This window comes from Nannospalax galili, unplaced genomic scaffold (genome assembly GCF_000622305.1).
Source record: "Nannospalax galili isolate Female #2095 unplaced genomic scaffold, S.galili_v1.0 scaffold580, whole genome shotgun sequence".
NCBI lineage: Eukaryota > Metazoa > Chordata > Mammalia > Rodentia > Spalacidae > Nannospalax > Nannospalax galili.
Window position 1 is genome coordinate 946,830 of NW_008345762.1, and position 19,749 is coordinate 966,578.

Consider the following 19,749-nt stretch of genomic DNA (forward strand, 5'->3'; position numbering starts at 1 on the left):
AAAGAGAAAGTTGAGTGTGGTTGTTTATGACTACAAAGGTCTCATTCATGAGGGTTCATGCTTATGACCTAATTAACTCCTAAAAGGTCTATCTCTTTTTCAAATCTCTGTCTCTCTCTGCTCATGTATGTGAGTACAGGCACATATGTACCATGGTGCATGTGTGGAGGCTGGAGGACAACATTTGATGTTGGTCCTTGCCTTTCACCTTGTTTGAGGTAGAGTCTGTTTTCTGATGCCTGTGCCAGGCTGACTGCCCCACCAGCTTCTGGGGCATATGCTTTTTCCATCTCCCACCGTGCTGAAGGAATACTGGGATTATGAACTCTCACTGCCACATGTGACTTTATATGCACTCTGGGGATTTAAACTCAGGTCTTCACATTTTTCTATGGCAGGTGCTTTATGCACCAAATCATTTCCCCAGTCCACCAAGCCTTTTACATTGGTATTAGGTTTCAACAAGTGAATTTTGGAAGACATAGATAGCCACATCATAGCAACAATGTATTCATGAGCAACAGAGAAGCTATTAAGGGGAAACAAATTTTATTATAGTGCTTCATGAAGTTATAAACAGGCAGACTCTTCTTTAGAAGGATTACTACATTCAGAACCAAATCAATCCCCAACAAACCCACCAGACCTACAGAAGTGTACTATAATGAGAACAACCCAGAGGAACACCAAGACTAGGATGCAGAATTTAAAAGAACAATCATAAACATTATCAAAGAACTTAAAGAACACACAAACAATTGAAAGAACTCACAGAGGATAGGGATAAACTCCTGACTGAAGCTCAAGAAAATACAGCTGAATGAAATGACAAAAGCAATTCATGACTTGGAAAGTGAATTCACAAAAGAGATATGTTGGAGAAAACCCTGGTTAAAATAAAGTTGGAATTGAAATGTAATAGCCAAAGCTCCTCCATTTTGCATAAGACATCTTGGTGAGCCATCCCAGACCCTACCTGGCCTGGGGCCAGAAGTTCCTGGAAGATCTGAGGAACACCCCCATATAATCCTGGCATTAGAGTAGGAAATAGCCCCATAAATTTAACTGGTCAAAATTATAAAATCTCTAGTCTGTTGAAAGACCCACTTTTCCAGTTTCAATAGTCAATCATCTGGTCATAGGACCACCCCTAGGAAGGTGGGTTCACCTTAAGTTATGCTAAATAGATGGGTAGACTAGTGCATTAATGAGACGTGTCTGTGTAAGTCTGCCTGCTTTTCTGAATTCTTCAGAAAGGTGTAATTTCTCCTTTTCTTCTTCATATCCCTTTTCTAAACACACTTTAAGGCTTTGGGCCACCCCTTGCATTTCTTTACCTTTTGTAAAGCTTCCTTCTTCCAGCCATGTGGCTGTCAATCATCCACATCTGACCTCCATGCAGGCTCTAAACCTGCATGGCTTCATGGCTTTCTTTCCTTCTCCCCACCATTCTTGTCCTCAAGGCAGCTGCCAAGATTACCAGCTTTCCTGCCCTGAGGATTTTTCTTTAAAATTCTAATAAAATTGTAAAAGCTCCCATCCTCTTCCAGTTAGGGTGGCATTCTCAAAATTTGTTCAGAGAGTGCTGTCCTGGCCAGCTAAATAGATTCTGTTCATTGGAAACTTTTTGAGTCTGAGTGGTCTTCCCAGCGATCTTGAACTCTGTAACAGAAAAATTCAGTTAGTCATTTTGAAACTACAAGAGAAAGCCTCACAAATAGAGTAAATGGAAGACAGAATATCAAGACTGGATGGCAAACTTGAAGAATTTTGGATCAAAGTTGGACCTGTAGCTGGGGCTGCAGGAGACCCTGTCTCAAAAGGAAAAAAAATCAACCCCCTCTCAAAAAAAACTAACAAAACATATATATATATATGTATATATATATATAATTTTTTTCTCTTCATTTTTTTGATATTGATTTTAGTTAAAATATTTCACACAGTACCTCATTGCCGTCACTGCCAGCAGTGGCCGCTCCTCCGTTCTCGTGGGTGCTGTTCCTTCGTTCTCATGGGCATCGAGGCTGCTCCTCCGCTCGCCCTGGGCTGAGGCCGCTCTTCTGCTTGCCTGGTGCTGAGGTAGCTCTTCTGCTTGCCCTGTGCTGCCTCCTGTTGTCAGTGCTTCTGCCTGGTCCCAGACCCCAGGGCTGGTGAGGAGACTGTGTCAGTGGAGCCGCATTCAGACACAGGAGACCAGGTTCAGTGACACAGGTCTGCTTTATTGCAGGAAGGCACAAGCTTATATAGGGGTAGTGGTCCAATCACAGCACAGCAAGTAGGATACCTTATTAGCATAACAGGTTTAGCATCCTATCACAGTACAGCAAGTAGGATACCTTATTAGCATCATCCTATTAGCATAACAGACTTAACGTCCTATCACAGAATAGAGGGTAGGATGCCTCATTAGCATACTTGGTTTCAGATTACAGAGCCTGGATTCCTGGAAACCATGTGACCCTGACAGTTGTGATATCACCCTAGGCTCAAGCCTGTCTCCCATACCTCATTACCCATTGCTTTTGAAGAACAATTAAGTCTTTTATCTAGGTAATGATGAAGGGTTTCCATGGAAATCAATAAGTGAGAACTGCATGGACCAGCCTCTCTGAATAGGAACCCCAGAAGTTCATGTTTTACTAGTAAGCATCTTGTTTAATGGTATAGAATGTCCTGGGAAAATTCAAATCTATACACTGTAAGTACCCTTACCATAAGTTTCCTGCTGGCAGCCTTCTCAATGTATAAATGTGTAATTCCTGATCTTTTGGGGGAAATACCTTGTCTGTTTACATTATAGCCTTTGATTTTTATAGGATCTGGATGACTTTTAGAATGGGAAAAGAAAATAGGGACAGGATTAAGTCCTGGAGTCGAAATTCAGGACCTGACACCAAAACCTTGATCCTCACTTTTCCTGATTTTGAACAAGTCTTGTACAGGCAAGGTTAAGGGGTCCTGTACTTTTCCCAGCAACTGTTTGTAGAAAGGGCAGAGACTACTGAACTTCAGAGTGCTTCCTTTACTTGAATTCAGGTTAATTGAATATGCAAATAGAAAATGAATATTGTTATTAACATCTAAGAAGAAGGTGACATGGGCAGGGGTAATTTGAACCCTTGCCAGATAGGAACCAACCCATATTTGAGACAAGAGTGTAACGGCCAATTTGGACTTTGGAAAATCTCTGTCCTATATCTGGGGATCTTCTTGTACCATCTTACCAAGTTATAAAGTCTACCACAGAGCATCCAACTGAAATTCCTCTGATAATAGCATTAGTTCTAAGTTTGAAATGATGGCAATATTGACAAACTACAACTGGAAAGACAGAGGACATGATCACCACATTTGGTGTCTATGCAACCTATTTAGGATACATGACTTCCTAAGTTTGTGAGAACAAATTTTGTTTAAAAACAAAACAAAAAACTTGCTCTTAGTTTTGTGACCTTGTGTTCTTTTGAAATAAAACGAAGAAAGCAGTTCTCAAAAAACAAAAACAAACAAACAAAAAGAATGGAAGGCTGTGGACACTGCTTGGGAGTGACTAATGGAAAAACACATCCCCAGAGAGTCAAAATTCAACCACCTCTTACATTTCAGAATGATTTGGGTGGGGAGGAACCTTTTCAATTAATTTTGCATGTGTTTGGGTGTGATGTGCATGCTTATGTGTGCACATGTATGTGGAGGCCAGAGGTTGATGTCAAGTGATTTCCTCCTCGGCTTTCTACTTTATTTGCTGAGGCAGGGTCTGCTGTGGAGAGTTGGCTATGGAGAGGGAGCTGCAGAGAGTTAGCTGTGGAGGGAGGAGCATTGGTGCGATCTGGGAAGTGGGTGGTGTGGATAAAATGGCCCTGGTGTCTTGTCCATGTGACTTGAGAGGGGGCATTTACCGACCTGGGGAAAGACCATGGACCTTATATGAAGATTTGTTAAAGGTTATAGAAAGGCTAGAAAAACTTTTACAGGCCTTTGATACAAGAAGAGAACCGAGAGGGGGCGTGGCCACTTTGCATAATAAAAGATTTGTCCAAGGCAGGGGAAGCTGAAAAGGCTAGAGAAGTCCTGGCAGATTTAGTTGCAGAGTTTGAGAGAGAAAAAAACAAAACAAAACAAAACAAAACAAAAAAACACAGGACATTTTAACTTGTGTAAGATCCAAGGACTCCAGAAAAAAGACAAATACTAATGAAAAAGGAAACGACCTAAAAATAAAAGTAGCTACAGCTGCCCCTCAGATCCAACCTTTGATACAAAAAGGAAAAAAGCTAACAGTACTGTAGCTACATACTGGAAATACTCCATACTGTTAAAACTAGGAAAAATGTACAAGCAAGGAATTAAAGAGCCCCTCACCACATGGCTCATGCAGGTATGGGACATGGGAGCAAATAACATCAGTCTAAGTCCTTCAGAAGCTTCACAGGTGAGTTATATAACCACCCATCCATCCTTGCAACGTAGATTGTTCAACCTAGGCCAATGCAGGAGTGAACAATCATTAATGGGATGGCTGGTGGAAGGCATTAAAGATACATGGTCATTACCAAGGGAAACTCTCATAATTAACAGAGACTTGAGGACTATAAAGGAGGGAATGGCATTACTGAGAGAACTAGGTATGAGAAAAGCAATATATGATACCCAGTTCACTGGGCCAGATAAGACTATGTTCACCAGAGATATAAAGGAAAGCTTAATTCAACTGGGACCTTGAGAATGGTATGGAGCTTTAATGGTTTTGCTATGCCCTTTAATGGGGCAGGGTCTTTGTAAAGCGAGAGAGGCTTTATCAAATCTAAATGATTCTGAACAGCATGTAAAACGTGTCTGTAGAATAACAGAACACCCTACAAGAGATATAAAAAAGACCAGACAGAAAAAACGGCCCATTGAGGTTACTCAAAGCCGAATATGACAAGACTTATGTCAAGCCCAAATTCCCAGAGAAAAAATTGATAGAAAACCAAATTTGGTACTAAGGAGTTTCTGGAAGGCTCTAAAACCAGAAGAACAGTTTACAAAAGGCATTCAAAGAATAAAAACTGTCCCAGGGGTGGTTAAGAATCCCCAAAGATTAAGGTGCATTTCTCCCCTGATAAAGGCTATACTAGAGGTGGAGGCAGTTTTTCCAACCAAGGCCTCCCCCATCAGTTGGAGAGATGACAGATATGGCTACAGTCAGGAGGCAGACTCAGGGCCTGCCTGACTCAGGAACCAACAGGTGTATCAGGGACAAGAGAAACTCCCTGCCTCCTTAGCCCCAGTGCAGGGTCAGTGTATCCTGGAGCCAAAACCCATAAGTGTATCAAGGATTAAAAAAAAAACAAGGAGACTCCATGCAAGATCCCCCAAATGTGAAATGACTCCCAAGGGATAACTAAATATAGTAAAGAACTAACCAAATTAATGCCTCATACCCATGCTATGATACCTAACAAGGATACATGGAGAAAACAGTTAATATGAATGGATAAAACCTTTCCATGCTGTGTTAGACCTTGTCTATGATTGATTTGATATATGATGTTAACCTTCCTTTGAGTATTTTACAGATGTGAAACTCATTTGAAAAATACCTGAAGAAACAAAGGCCAGCTATAGCTGTAAAATTCTTTGGAGGTTTATGGTTGGCTCCCAAACTATACAACTGTTAAGAAAAACTACAATAACAGGGGTGGGTTGCCCCCCTATGAGTTGTTGGTCAGAGATCAATCCTAGAGGTCCTTAAATTCATCAAGGTTATTGCCACTAATGTCAGTTGTACACTATAAAGGTCGTAAGGCCATGTTGCGGAAGACACTGTATGATGTGAGTGCAGGAGGAAAAGAAAAGATGGAGCTGAGACTAAGCCAAAAACTCCATGCCACTGGATGGATGACATTAATAGTGCCAGAAGGTGCTATGAAGATGGTTGAGGGAGAAAGGATCCCCTATGATTCTACTCAACAATGGACCCTGTGTTCTTCACACTATGGGCATCCCAAGCAATGCCTGTAAGTGCAATAATTGCTTGACTAACTTATGTACAACTGAAAATATTTGGATAAGGCCTGCTCCTAGGGGTGGAACATACATCTGGTGCTGTAGACCAGGCCAAGCTCCTGTGTCAAGAAAGGCTACAGGCCCTAGCGGGGAAGCCATTACAAGTATACTGTTTAATGAATATAATACACCTACTGGGATTATCCTCTAGGCATTTGTATTTACATTCATGTTTGTTTAGATGTGTCTACTTCCTCACATTTGTCTTTATAGTAGAAGAAACACCACTGAGATAGATCAATGGCCACGGCTTGAAGACGAATAATGGAGAGGCTCAAGAAGTCACTATCTCACAATGATACAAGAGAGATCTCCCTACATCTGTCATGCCTGCCAAGGCTCAGGGACCTTAGAGGGAAGATTGGTGGAAAGATTGTAAGAGCTGGAGGAAGGGGTGAAGTGTGTCCTCAGGGATACTTGCTCCTCTGAGGGGTGGGGCCTGCTGTGTAGAATTGGCTATGGAGAGTTAGCTATGGAGAATGAGCTGCGGAGAGTTACCTGTGGAGGGCGGAGTGTTGGTGTGACCTGGGAAGTGGATGGCATGGAAAAAATGGCCATGGTGTCTCACCCATGTGGACTAAAGAGGGGGCATTTACTGACCTGGGGCGAGACCACGGACCCACGAGGCATGGTTGAAAGCTAACAGCTACTGGGTGGGGTGCAGAAGTGATCTGGAATGAGCCACAGAGAGAAACAGGGCACCAGGTGTTCATCTTTTGTGGGTTGCTGGGTGTTTGCCTTTGTAAGTTACTCTATTTCCCCTACCCAGGATGTAAAATATGAAAAATTCAGATAAAGATGTGTTACATGGTTTGTTTAATAGCGCCAGGAAAAGGGACCCTAAGACAACTTGGGTGACAGGGACTCTCACTGAATCTGGGGCTCTTTGATTTGGCTAGACTAGCCAGCCAGCTTGCCCAGGGGATCCTTTGTTCTGCTTTTAGAGCACTGAGATTATAGGTGGGATACTACATTCACCTTTAAAAAAAATGTGCTGGAGATTGGAGAGCAGAACTGCTATGTTCTGTGTGGCTGGGTGGTGGTCGATATAGAAAAGGAATTTTACTGTATAAAATATTATAAATGTTTTAACATTAAAGAAAGCTGTGAACTAGGAGGTTCCCAGTTCTGCAGAAAAAAGTTTCTAACTCCTAATTTTTATTATCATAGATGAGGTGCTCCAAGCAGGTATTCAGGACCAAAAAAATAGGCAGATCAAAGGTTATTTCTCTACAGGGGCTCAGGAAACAAAATGTGGCTTGTTTACAGGGTACAGTGTAGATGGTCACAGAACAGTGTAAATAAGTATATCTTTCTTATCTAATCCAAACACAAACACTGCACTTCAGAACCTGAGTCAGCTTACATGCCCATCTGGCTTTGTCACCTTAGGCATTTTTGGCTGTTGGTGACTTTGCAAGTATGCCAAATATGCTTTCAGCAGAGGTCAAACAGGGTAGTGGTCTCTAATACAGAACTCCAGTCCTCAAATTTGTACAGCAAGCCCTTTATCTACTGAGCCATCTGCCCAACCCCCAAGGAGGATATTAATAGATGCTCTGTTCACACACTTCTGAGCTCTCTGCTTCTAGTAGGTTTCAGTTTCTGTTTACTCTCTTCCAAGCAATGGCACTGGCCATATTACTACATACCACTGGGACCAGTTTTTAGCAAGTCCCATGCAGCTCAAACCTGAAAAATCCCAGCATAGACTCGAGGAAGTGGGTAAGAAACTCCAACCCCACCTAAGAAAGTAGTGTCAACAGATGGCTGCTGGGAGGGGCAGAGACAGTCTCTTTCAAGCATGGGACTCCTGGCAGGTTAACCAGGCTCCAATGGATAGGTCCACACAGAAGGAGAATTGGGAACACAGATTCTATAGGCCTTATTATATATATTGTATATAATAGAGTATATATAATGTAAGTATATATAGAGTACATTAAGTTGGGTGGGGAAAATAAAGGAGGTGGAGTTAGGGGAGGGGATCTAAATACCATAAACTATTGTATGAAAATAGCAACAATTCAGTAAAAATTCAATACAAATTAGGCAAATATTAAAAAACAAGCTATTGAGACCAAGATTGGTAATAACTTTGCCCCCACTCCCATCTTTCCAATAACTCAGCCTAGAAGCTTAAAAATCAATGAGCTTAATTTAAGTAAGTTAGAAATAAGGTAAATACACACATACAATAAAATATGTCATTTTATTTATAGATTTGTGGCTATATTGAAAGTTAAAAATTACTGATAGCCTCTTTTCAAAGGTATCATAAAGGGGGTTACAATATATTAAAATGAATTTAAAACATGCAGATCTATAAAAGTCAAAGGCTATATTATATCTTCAAACTGGATTACTTTATGTTGATGTGGAGGGTCCAAGCTTCTAAAATTCAAAGATGAGAGTATGCATTAAAGAAGTCCTCAGGAATTATTACGTGGACCATAAAAAGGTGTGGACTGTGGGGAAAAAAAGTGCAGCAATAGTTATTTACTATTCTGATATTCCCAAGGCTCAGAAATATTTCTTTTATCAGTTTTTATTTTATTTTTAATAGAGCAATAATAGCTTTATTGTATCCTTAATAGGTCTCAATCACTGTTCTAAGGAGTTCTTCACATAACCACCTTATGAGTTGGTGACTAACTGGCCTGTAAATTTTAAATTATTATTTGGCAATTTTACACATGTGTATAACAGATTTTGATTCTTCTTACCCCTCAGCATCTTTTATCATTCTGTCTCAATGCCTTCCTGAGTCATCCTTCTAGTTTCATGTCTTTAAAAAAATTTTGTATTTTCTTTGTGTTAGCTTAATTAGCTTAAGAGCTTAATTGTATCTTCTTTCACTGAGCTTAATTAGGGTTGCTTGCATGAGCATAGATGAGGGGTTATTTACTGCAGCATGGAGAACTTACAAGTGGCTACACCACTGAAGAAAATCTCCCCCCCCACCTCCCTCCCTCCCTCTCTCCCAAACCCTTCTGCCCCTACCCCTCCACCAGGAACTATTAACTAATACCTCCTCTGGGAGGAGAAAAGCCTCATGACCCCTCCCTGCCATGGCTCATTAATATTTTTCAAAAAAGGACGAATACACTTGAACTAGGTTAGTTTAGACCTTTAAAATATGAGCAGTATGGAAAAATATGGACTTATCCTAAGACAATTTAAGAATAGGAGCCACATAGATCCTAGCTCCTGAAGATTATAGAAAAGAGAAAAAAGTCCTCAAGGGAATATTGAATATATTTGACAATGGCCTAGTGGTAAATCACAAATGGTTTAGCTCCCAGTTTTTTTCTTCACAGGCCCTCCCCCAGCTTAAAACACTTGGTCTCTTTGTGAATGAGATAAAACCTGTTCTGGCAAGTCTGGAACTTGTCTACTTCTTTCACAACAGTAGTTGACTTTGAATTCAGATGTTCAGTTCTAAACACAGCAAAGTAAAATCTTACTATCAAGGCAAAGTATCCTAGAGTAAGGAGAGCATTATGAGACTGGAATCTTACTGTAGCCTTTCAGTTATAGAATGATGGTGTAGGAATCATTTCCACAGAGTAAACAGTTGAGGTCAATGTATGTTTTTCATCAAATGAACACTAAATGTGATGGATAATTTTATTTGTCACAAAATGTGCATGTGGGCATATTGAATATTGGCCCTTGTGAGAGCCCTTACCCAGTTATCTTTAAAGTGGGCACAGTCACAATATTGGCAGTATCTTCGCAGTTTCAGGAACCAGTATTGATCAGGAGGGCACTGGAGCGTTCGAGTGTTACCAAGTAAGACACGAGTGCTTCCAAGGGGAAAAAAGCAAACCCAAACCAGGTGTTAGAAGGCAGTCCAGAGACTAAGGGTTACCATCTCTGACCTTGAGATTCATGCCCAGGTATTACCTGACCTTGACCTAACAGCTTAGTGATTCAGCAGCTTTGATTGAACAACTTAATAGATTTAACAGATAAAAAGTTTTTATAGTTTTAAATGACTACATGACTGTGTTAATCTCCTTGACCATCCTCAACCTCTCATCAAATACTCTGTCCAGGAGTTATCAAGATTATGGGCATAGAAATTATTCTCAATTAAGAAAAACTACAAGAAGATATTCAATGTTTGAATTGGTTTTGTTTGAAAATAGTAATTAAGGGAAGGTATTTTAGAATTTCTTAATGCTGAGCTAATGGGTTCCCAAAGCTAACAAAATCTGATTAGTTCTATTTCAAAGACTCTGTCAGTGCGTTGGGGTTGAAGGTGAGTTTCATGAGCTCATTAGCCAGCACAGAGTGCTAAACAGCAATTAAGACAGTGGTTTTTCAGCTCATTTTGTCCAGGTTTAAGTCTGTGACTTTCTGACTGTGTGAACCTGATAAATCATTTAATGTGCTTCTGTCTATGTTTCTGGGTTCACTAGGTGGGATAATATAGTGCCATATGTTCAGAACTGATGATGATTTAAGCACCTGACGCTCATGGATGCTGTGGCTGACACACAGTAAGACTCAGACAAGGTTACTGTCATTATCAGGGCCGAATAGTCATTTTACCAAAAAGCTGGTGCCCCATACCATCTATGTTTAGCAAACTTTCCAGCCTTTTTGTTTTAATATGAGAAATTAAATATTTATTATTTAAACCACAGCATTTTCTTATTGGTGGGGGTCTTATATACCTTTTTCATTTTTTTAAAGTTCTCAGACAACAAATATTTCTTTTCAGTCTACTCTCTAGGAGAGAGGAAACAATTGGAACAGTTTTACCTTCTCATGTTCTCACTCAGTTCTTTTTTGGAGACAAGAAAGCTCTGGCTGATGAATGTGGGAGAAAGAACTACTCACTTTTAGTTCAGTCCTTGCTGGGTTTTTAGAGCTAGCCTGACTTCAGAGGGCCACATTCTGGCTTTGTAGCCAGCAGGCCAGCTTACTGGCCTGATCTTTTGTTTTCAAGGTGAGAAATTCAATGGTACAATTCTTTTTACACCAGCAAAATTATTTCAGGGTAAACTTGTAAGAGGACTTGTAGTTGTGATAGAGTTTTATTTGCCAATTAGTTTTTTTTTTTTAAATAAAGGCACAGCTTCGGTGTTATTTATTACTGAATTGATTTCAAAATTAGGAGGTAAAATGAATTGTTATTAACTTTCTAAACTAATTTATCTGTCTAGCCTATGGTCTCTTTTATTTTTTTGGCAGTACTGAGGATTGAACTTGGGGTCTGGTGCATGCTTGGCAAATGCTCTATGACCGAGTTAAATCCTCAGCCTGCTTTTTAACTTTTTATTTTGAGATAGTCCCACCTATTGCCCTGGCTGGCTTTGAACTCACTGAGTAGTGGCAGGTAGGTTTTGAACTTGCTAACTGTCTTCATCAGTCCCCCAGAGTAGCTGCCAGGCCCAGATAGGGTCTTTTAAATTATGGAGAAGATCAAAGCCAATCTGTGTACTTAAGAAAGCTCCATAGATACTGGTTTGATGCATTCAGCTTGGCAATATGTCCTGCTAACCTCTAGGAGAATAGATAGAAAGGACACATGGTCAGGAATAAAGAGGCAGGCTTAACTCACTCATGGCTTTGGAACTGTTGTCACTCTCTTGGTCTAAGTTTTGACCTCTGAGTAAGGACTGAAGAAACTGACATGAACTGCCATGCTGCAAAGCCATGAAACTACATAAGAACAGTCAAGATTTTCAAAGTCTGTGCATAAGTGATGACACATTTCAGCAAAGAGCTGTTGGTATTGAAGGGAGGATCCAGTGGGTATTTTGGACTGACCTGGGCACCACACACTGCAGAGGCAGCTCAGCAGAAGTGGATCCATTTCGTGGTATGTAGGTGAGCCAGGTATGAAGGGCAGTTCCATCACAGAAAGCCTGACGGTAAAAGAGATCTTTGAAACATACGTATTATTTGGCACAACAAAGGATGAGATCATTACTGTCAAGGCTTGAAATACTTTATCTGGTATTTTAAAGTTAAATACAGTATTTGGTTGTACTTCATATTTAAAAGTTTCTAGAAATGTGAAAAGGAAGATTGCTAACTGACATTTATATATCTGCACTGACTTTTCTGAATATGAAATGTATGCACCCCATATGAACATTTGAAATATGTTTGTGGTCAGTAAATGAGATACAAATTATTTTAAGACTGTTTTTTGTTTTTTGAGACAGGGTCTCTCTGTAGCTCTAGCTGGCCTGAAACTCTTTATTGTAGACCAAGCTGGCCTCAGTCTCACAGTGATCCACCTGCCTCTGCCTCTTGAGTGCTGGAATTAAAGATGTGCACCACCAAAGCCAACTAAGATTTATTTTCTTATTTTTTTAATTAAAAAAACTTTACTGAGAATTTCATACATGCATATAAGGTGTTTTGATCAAATCCACACTCCCTCCCTCCCCTCTAACACCTCCCAGATCTCCCCATCACTTTTTTTCTGACAACTTTGTGTATTTTTTTTTCTTAAATTAGAACCACTGAAGGGGTACTCCAATTGCTTTACCCTGTGTCCCTGTTCAGTATGGAAGAAGCCAGAGTGGTCTGCGTCCCTACTCCCTATTGGCAATTTGGGTAACTCCAGAGGATGGCGTGATAAGAATAGGAGGTAGGAATTGGCTAGAAAAGTAGCCAGTTTCTTGGCTAAAAGTCAAAATGTCCTTGGGCCTCTGTTCCAAAGGCCAAAAATGTCAAAAGTATTTGGGAGCTCTTATCTAATCCCTAAAAGATTTTAGGGTTACCTCTTCAGAGGGGTATTTATTAATTTTTATTTTATGTGTATGAGTGTATTGCCTGAATGCATGTAAGTGTACCTGTGTCATGCAGTGCCTGTGAAGGCCAGAAGGAGGTGTCGAATCCCCTGATAGAGGAGTTATGGACAGTTCATAGTCGCCATATGGGTGCTGGGAATCGAACCTAGGTCCTCTGCAAGAGCAGTCAGGGCTCTTAACTGCTGAGTCATCTCTCCAGCTCCCTAAAATTTATTTTTAATAATTTATGTGTGTATTTGTATCTGTGTGAGTGAATGCCACGTGTGTGCAGGTGCCCAGCAAAGCCATGAGAGCGTGTAGGAGCCTTTGGAACTAGAATTATAAGCAGTTGTAAGCTGCCCAAAGTGGGTGCTGGGAACTGAACTCAGGTCCTCTTAACTGTGGAGCCATCTCTCCATCCCTAAGAGATATAGATTCTATGATTATGTCATCCTGGGTTCAATTTCTGAATGAGTCACTTGTATTTCTACCTTGATCCTCCATTATTTATGTGATTAGAATTACATTAGATATGGTCTATGTGGAGGAGGCTGTGCCTGCAGGGTGCTTAGCACCATCTCTAGCTTCTCCTCACCAGAGGCCAGTCACATCCCTTTCCTCTGTGGGTGGGGTAAATAATATTGTCTCTAGAAACTGCCAAATGTCCCTTGTGAAGATGATCACCCCACTTAACAACTACAGGCTTATGCTGTTGTGAAGGGCTCTACTATAACACTGCTTGTAAGTATCACAAATCTCAAAATGCCTTTGGATTTCTTTTGGGCAGGTGTATTTGAGCATGGCTGAGTGTCTAGCACCTTGCTGTGGGTAGGCACAGGTCTGGGTAATAGTGTGTGATGAACAATCACAACACAATAGTATAGGTCAGAGAAGTAAGTCCCTCAAAGGAACTTCAGTTATCTTATGCTCGTGACATGAAGTTCAGGTTCCTGGAAGAGCATATTTAGTCCCAAGTCCACAGCAATGCAAATTAAGACAAGATATGTAATTATCTTTCCTATATCCAAACCTCAGAATTTTCCTTACTGGTGCTGAAATACTATGGGTTTCACTGATTTTGTTTTTCTGAACTTGAAGTGAACAAATTAAATCTACTTAATTCAGGACCTTCCTAGATTATTCTTTCCTCTGAACTTCCCTGGAATTTTTTTTTATCATTGTTGCACATTACATTTTGCCTATCCCAGAGTCATCATAGAACTAAAGCAGCAGGCTTATTAGACTAGGCATCAGCAAGTCTGGTTCTTCCACATTCTAACTTCACGTGTTGGGTTACATGGCTGGCTTTTATGCTTCAATTCCTTACTCTTATGTCAGAAACCAGGATAGCATGCCCTAGAGCGAGATGAGCCTAAAACTTTTAAGTCCAGGCTACGTTCTCTGCTCAAGGGAGGGGCACTGAAAACAGCAGCTGTCTTGCAGAACACATATCCCTGTCTTGTAGAACACTGCAAGGCTAGCAGGAGAAAGACAGCCGGGTTCAAAGTTTAAGTTTCTTGCTCTGAGGGAGAACATCCTGGTCAACAGCCCTCAGCACACCTCCTTGTCTGGAACAGATAACTCAGCTATCACTAGCTAAAAGAATGGGCCAGGTTAAAGGTTTACTCCTCTGATAAAAGATAAAAGTTTACTATGCTTTTGGTTCTAAGAAAGAAAACATTATGGCCAGTAAATTATCAGATAGGCACCAGTAACCCTGAGTAAAAGCTTAAGTATCCTGCTATACAAACAGCCCCTATCTGGCACCAACTAAAAGCTATAAGTCCTGTTTCTTTGTGCCCTAAATCTTTGAAAGTAACTGCCAAACCCCACGTAACTTCTAGCTCCTTGTACAAAAACCTGAATTTTTCAATAAACAACTTATGGTAAAGGAAAGCACAAGTCCCAGAGTCATAACTCTGTCATGGATCCAGTATGACCACCACTGAAGCAAAGGTTCACTGCCCAGCAAAGCTGACCTGGGTCCCTACACTCTTACTCTCAATAAGTGGGCGAAGCATTGAGCTCATAGGATTAGAAAGTGTGTGAAAATGCTCTACATGTAATTTGTGCTATTTTAATAGGCTATTGATTTGTTTTGAGAGAAAAGTGTAGGAGTTTTTTATTCATGCCCTGTATCATATACATAGTCTCTGGTGAATGAATGGAAGTGACAAAAATGTTCATATTTCTCTTAGTCTTCCTCCCAGTCTTTGGCACTAGTTAGTAATGCCAGTAGAATTTTACAAAAGAACATAGAACAGCACTTCCAAAGACTTTACAGATGGCACCAGGTAAAATAGCCACTTCTCTTACCTGTATTGTAGTTCCACAGAGACCAATAGGATAATCAAACTCAAGTTCATCTGAGCGTACGTAAATAGCCTGGCAGCCTGTTCCTAGGAACAATTCATCAGGGCCTACTAGTTCATCTGGATAAAACAGTGCTCTTTTAGCTATGACACGGAGATTAAGATATGTGCATTCCACCAACACTGCGGAAAGAAGAAATAGCATTCAGCTGTTCTAAGTGAACACATGGCAAAGAACTTTGAGCAGAATTAGGCTATATGAAGGAAAGACCTATTTAATGGAAAGAAAGGGAGTTTGGAGGTTTGTGCAGTGATTCCTTTTGAAGTAGGAGACTCCGTTCTCTTGACTTCTCTCCAGCAGTTGTTATCCCTCATTGACATCCCTCAAATGGAGTCAACTGGGAAAAAGACTCAAGTTTTGCCTGAGATTAACCATAGTGGCTATTTGGAAAGGAAGCAGAAGTGTATACTTTTGAGTGCATATTGGGTTGCAAGTTCTGTGTGTGTGTGTGTGTGTGTGTGTGTGTGTGTGCGTGCGGGCGCGCGCTTGGCGTACTTTAGAGTACACATACACATGGAGGCCAGTGGTGGATGTTGTGTATCTCTCTCAATTGCTTGCCACCTCATTTTTTGAGTCGCAGACACTCTTCTGAATCTGAAACTCCTTAATTCTGCTAGAGTAGTTGGCCAGCAAGCCATAGGGATCCTTCTGTCTCTCTCTCCCCAGCACCAGGCTTACACGAATGTACTGTTGTGCAGGTTTTCTATGCGAGTACTGGGTATTCAAATTCAGGTCCTTTGCTGCTAGCTGAGCCATCTCTCCAGCCCTCCAGATTTTAACTTTTAAGCCATGGCTGTGTGCCAAATAGTAGACATACATTACACATGGAGAGAATGATGCAAGTCTTTCAGGGTCACAGACTCAGTGATGAGCTGGGACTGAATATCATGCCTGGTTTGTTGCTTTTAGGACTCACTATACTACATCACCCTGGCAATTTATGAGTCTCTTAGACTGAGTTTTAGGTTCATCTTTCCAATTACCTATCAGATATACAAAGCGATATTCTTCTGAGCATGCATCTCTTCAGTACAGAACTCTTCACTTCATTCCATTTTCCCCCCTTATCTCAGTCAGTAGCACCACCATCCATCCAACACTGAAGCCCAAAGGCCTCAGAATCTGTCCCCAGTTCCATTTCTTTCCCCCATTCATAGCCTACTGCCGAATCCTTTCACTTTTACCATTAACAGTTATCCCATCTACTTCTGTTCAGCTAGTTCCCTGTCCCAAGCTACTGCTGTGTCTCCCGGGCTGCCTCAGCAGCCTGGTGAAGGCTCTCACTGCCGCCAGCCTTCTTCTTCATTCCCAGGTTTCCATTTCCTTCATTCCTTGCAGCTGACCTAGAAAGAGGTCCGAGGTCATCTGCAAACATGGATGGATTTACATATGGTCATTTCACCAGTGTGCAACTTTCTAATTGTTTCTGATTGTAATTAGTACAAGCCTAAAAGCCTAATGGCTTACTACAGTTTCCTTACTGCTCTGGGTACTAAATCTCCAGCCAACTTTTTTTTCTTTATCTTTTTTGGTCTTTTTGAGAAAGGGTCTCTCTGTAGCCCCACCTGGCCTGGAACTTGCAACATAGACCAGGTTGGACTTGATCTCAGATCTGCTTGCCTCTGCCTCCAGAGTGCTGGGACTAAAAGTCTGTGCCATCACGCCCGGCTCCAGCTAATGTTTCTTAACTCAGTCAACGTCACCCAGTGGTTTTGACTGTCAGTCTTGGTGCACCAGTCCTGTAGCCAGCATTCTAAATCCCTCTTAAAAATTTTTAATTGAATTTTTGCAAATTTCATACAATATATTTTGGTTTTATTTAGATCCCCTTCTCTATCTGCACCCCTTTACTACCTCCACTCAATTTCATGTACTCTATTGTACACATGTGTATGTATATGTATATTAAGGCCTATAGAGTCAAATTTATGTCTCCAAATACCTTTCAATGTGGTTCATCCACTGGAACCTTGTCAGCCTACTAGGAATCTTCCACTTAAATGAGACTGACTTTCCCCATCCCAGCAGCCATCTGTTGCCAATAGTTCCTCAGTCAGGGTTGGGATTTTGGGTTTTTTTACCCACTCCCCATGTCTATGCTGGGATTTTGTCTGAAATGCCTCCTTTGTTATTCTTGACTAAGCTTTATAAATAACTGCATATACATATTTTAAAAATCACTATAGTATAAAAGGAAAACAATTATATTAAAATCATGCATGTTCAATGAGTAGAGCCTCAGGCAGATCTATTTAAACACTCTGTATACTACTAAACTGTGCTCAAGACTAATGTGCATACTTAAGATTTCAAGTACCAGTGTAGCCTTTCATTCAGTGGTAAAGTTTCCCCCCCCTCCCAGAAAGATAAACTCAACTCACTAAAGTTCCAACAAGAGTGATGTGTGGGGCACTAGAGAAACGGCTCAGCAGTTAGGAACACTGACTGCTCTTGTAAAGGACACTGGCTGCTCTTGTAGAGGACTTGAGTTTGATTCCCAGCACCCACATGGCAGCTAATCACTACCTATAACTCCAGTTCTAGGAGATCTGATGCCCTCTTCTGACCTCTGAGGGCATTTTACAACATGGTTGCACTTACATACAAGCTGGCATAACACCTATACACATAAAATAAAAATAATGATGTGTAATCTTCCCTTGGTTTCTATGTATTACCCATGCTACACAGGATGAATCAACTCTGGAACTCTGTGTAGCATGGTGATTTTTCTTTCACTGGTTTTTGTTTTTTAAAAAATTTATTTTTATTTTATGTGTATGAGTGCTATGCCTGCATGTACGTATGTGCACCCGTGTTATGCAATGCCTGTGGAGGACAGAAGAGGCTGTTGGATCCCCTGGAACTGGAGTTATGGACAGTTGTTAGCTGCCATGTAGGTGCTGGGATTCGAACCCAGGTCTTCTGCAAGAACAGTCAGTATTCTTAATCACTGAGTCATCTCTCCAGCCCCCATTGATTTTTATTTTATGTCTATGTGTGTATTGCCTGTATGTGTGTAAGTGTACCCATGTCATACAATGCCTGTGGAGGTCAGAAAGGGAGTGTTGGATCCCCTGGAACTGGAGTTATGAACAGCTGTTTTCCACCCTGTAGGTGCTGGAAATCGAACCTGGTTCCTCTGGAACAGCAGTCAGTGCTCTTAACTTCTGAGCCATCTCTCCGGCCCCAGGTGATTATTCTTAACATTGCGGTATGTGAAATTTGGTAACAATAGATCTTTATTCTCAACATACATTCTGCTAATGCACATGTGCATACATACACATACACACCTGAAAGCCAAAGCCAAGCCAAACCAAACCTGTGAAGTGACAGGATAATTATCTTGATAGTGGTAATTATTTCATAATATATCCTTGTATCAAAGCACCATGTCATTTTTCTTTTGTCTACTGTACCTCATTAAAGCTGTGGAAAAGGCTGTTGATATGTAAATGATGAATAAGTTCTAGGCTAAGATCATTAGAAATAGACTCCCATCTATATAGGTGAATGATGGAATGTTTGGAGTTCATGTAGGACACTGGGTGGGTCTTAGTGTGTGTGATTGCCTTTGAATTTCAGGCGGCATAGAAAACCTTTCCCTTCAGTTTGTTCAGAACAAAGCAGCACACATCACAGGGCTCCAGGTAAGCACCGTTCTGATTTACAAGCCACTCTCTGGCCAGGATGACCTCCTTTTGGTTCCTTGAAGTTGCCATTTCTTCCCAAGTTCTTACACCCATGTGACTGTTTCTCTGGATTTTTGCCTTCGTGGCTGTTTCCAGTCCCAGTTCAATGCCACCTTCTTGGAAGACCTTATACTTAGCAGCTTGTTCAGGTGGCTTTTCTTTTCCATATCTATTCATATCCCACATATCTATGGAAGCTCTTATAACCTGTAGGTATCAGTTATCTACTTACTGGTTTTGCTTCCCAGTTATGATTAAAGATCCACAAAGACAGAGACTATCTACACTTACACAATGAAAGTTGACGATTCTGATGCCACCTGTGCTAAACAACAGTGAGCAGAAACAGATGTACAACTTGGACCTTGTTTACAGGTAAGAGGGAACCCTTGCTTAAGCTGTAGACCTGTAGACCTGTAGGAATCTGAAGAATCATGAGTGATAAGAAGGCCAGATACAGTTGCCTGAGTTTGCTAGGGGATGATCCAACCTATAGGGCAAATACAGTACACAGAAATTATACTCAAGTAGATGGGTAGATTCTCAGGAGCTTGCTGACCAGCCCAGGTTCAATGAGGCCCCTGCCTCAAGGGAATAAGCAGAGAGGACAGAACAAGATACTGGATATGTACATGTGCACTTGTGCCACGTGAGCATGTGTACCCATACACGTACACATGTACCACACACACCAAAACACTCACCTACCCACATATATACATCCACAACCATACTACACACAAGAAATACCACACCATCATCCCCAATACACATCACAGCCTCCCAATACACATCACAGCCCCCCAGTGCACATCACAGTCCCCTACCATACCACCCCTCACACACATACCATACCCCCACAGTCCCCC

At 41.1% G+C, this 19,749-nt stretch overlaps 1 protein-coding gene across 1 annotated transcript in view; it reads right to left on the reverse strand.

The window, feature by feature from the left end:
* Window positions 1-318: 318 nt before the first annotated feature.
* Window positions 319-19,749, reverse strand: part of LOC103741278 (oocyte-secreted protein 3-like) — a 22,303-nt gene continuing 2,872 nt past the window's right edge. Inside the window, exons 2-4 of the mRNA XM_008842031.1 lie at window positions 15,129-15,307; window positions 11,839-11,936; window positions 319-529 (exon numbers count right to left, since the gene is read on the reverse strand). Coding sequence (XP_008840253.1) covers window positions 319-529; window positions 11,839-11,936; window positions 15,129-15,307 — 488 coding nt within the window. The remainder of the gene's footprint in view (window positions 530-11,838; window positions 11,937-15,128; window positions 15,308-19,749) is intronic.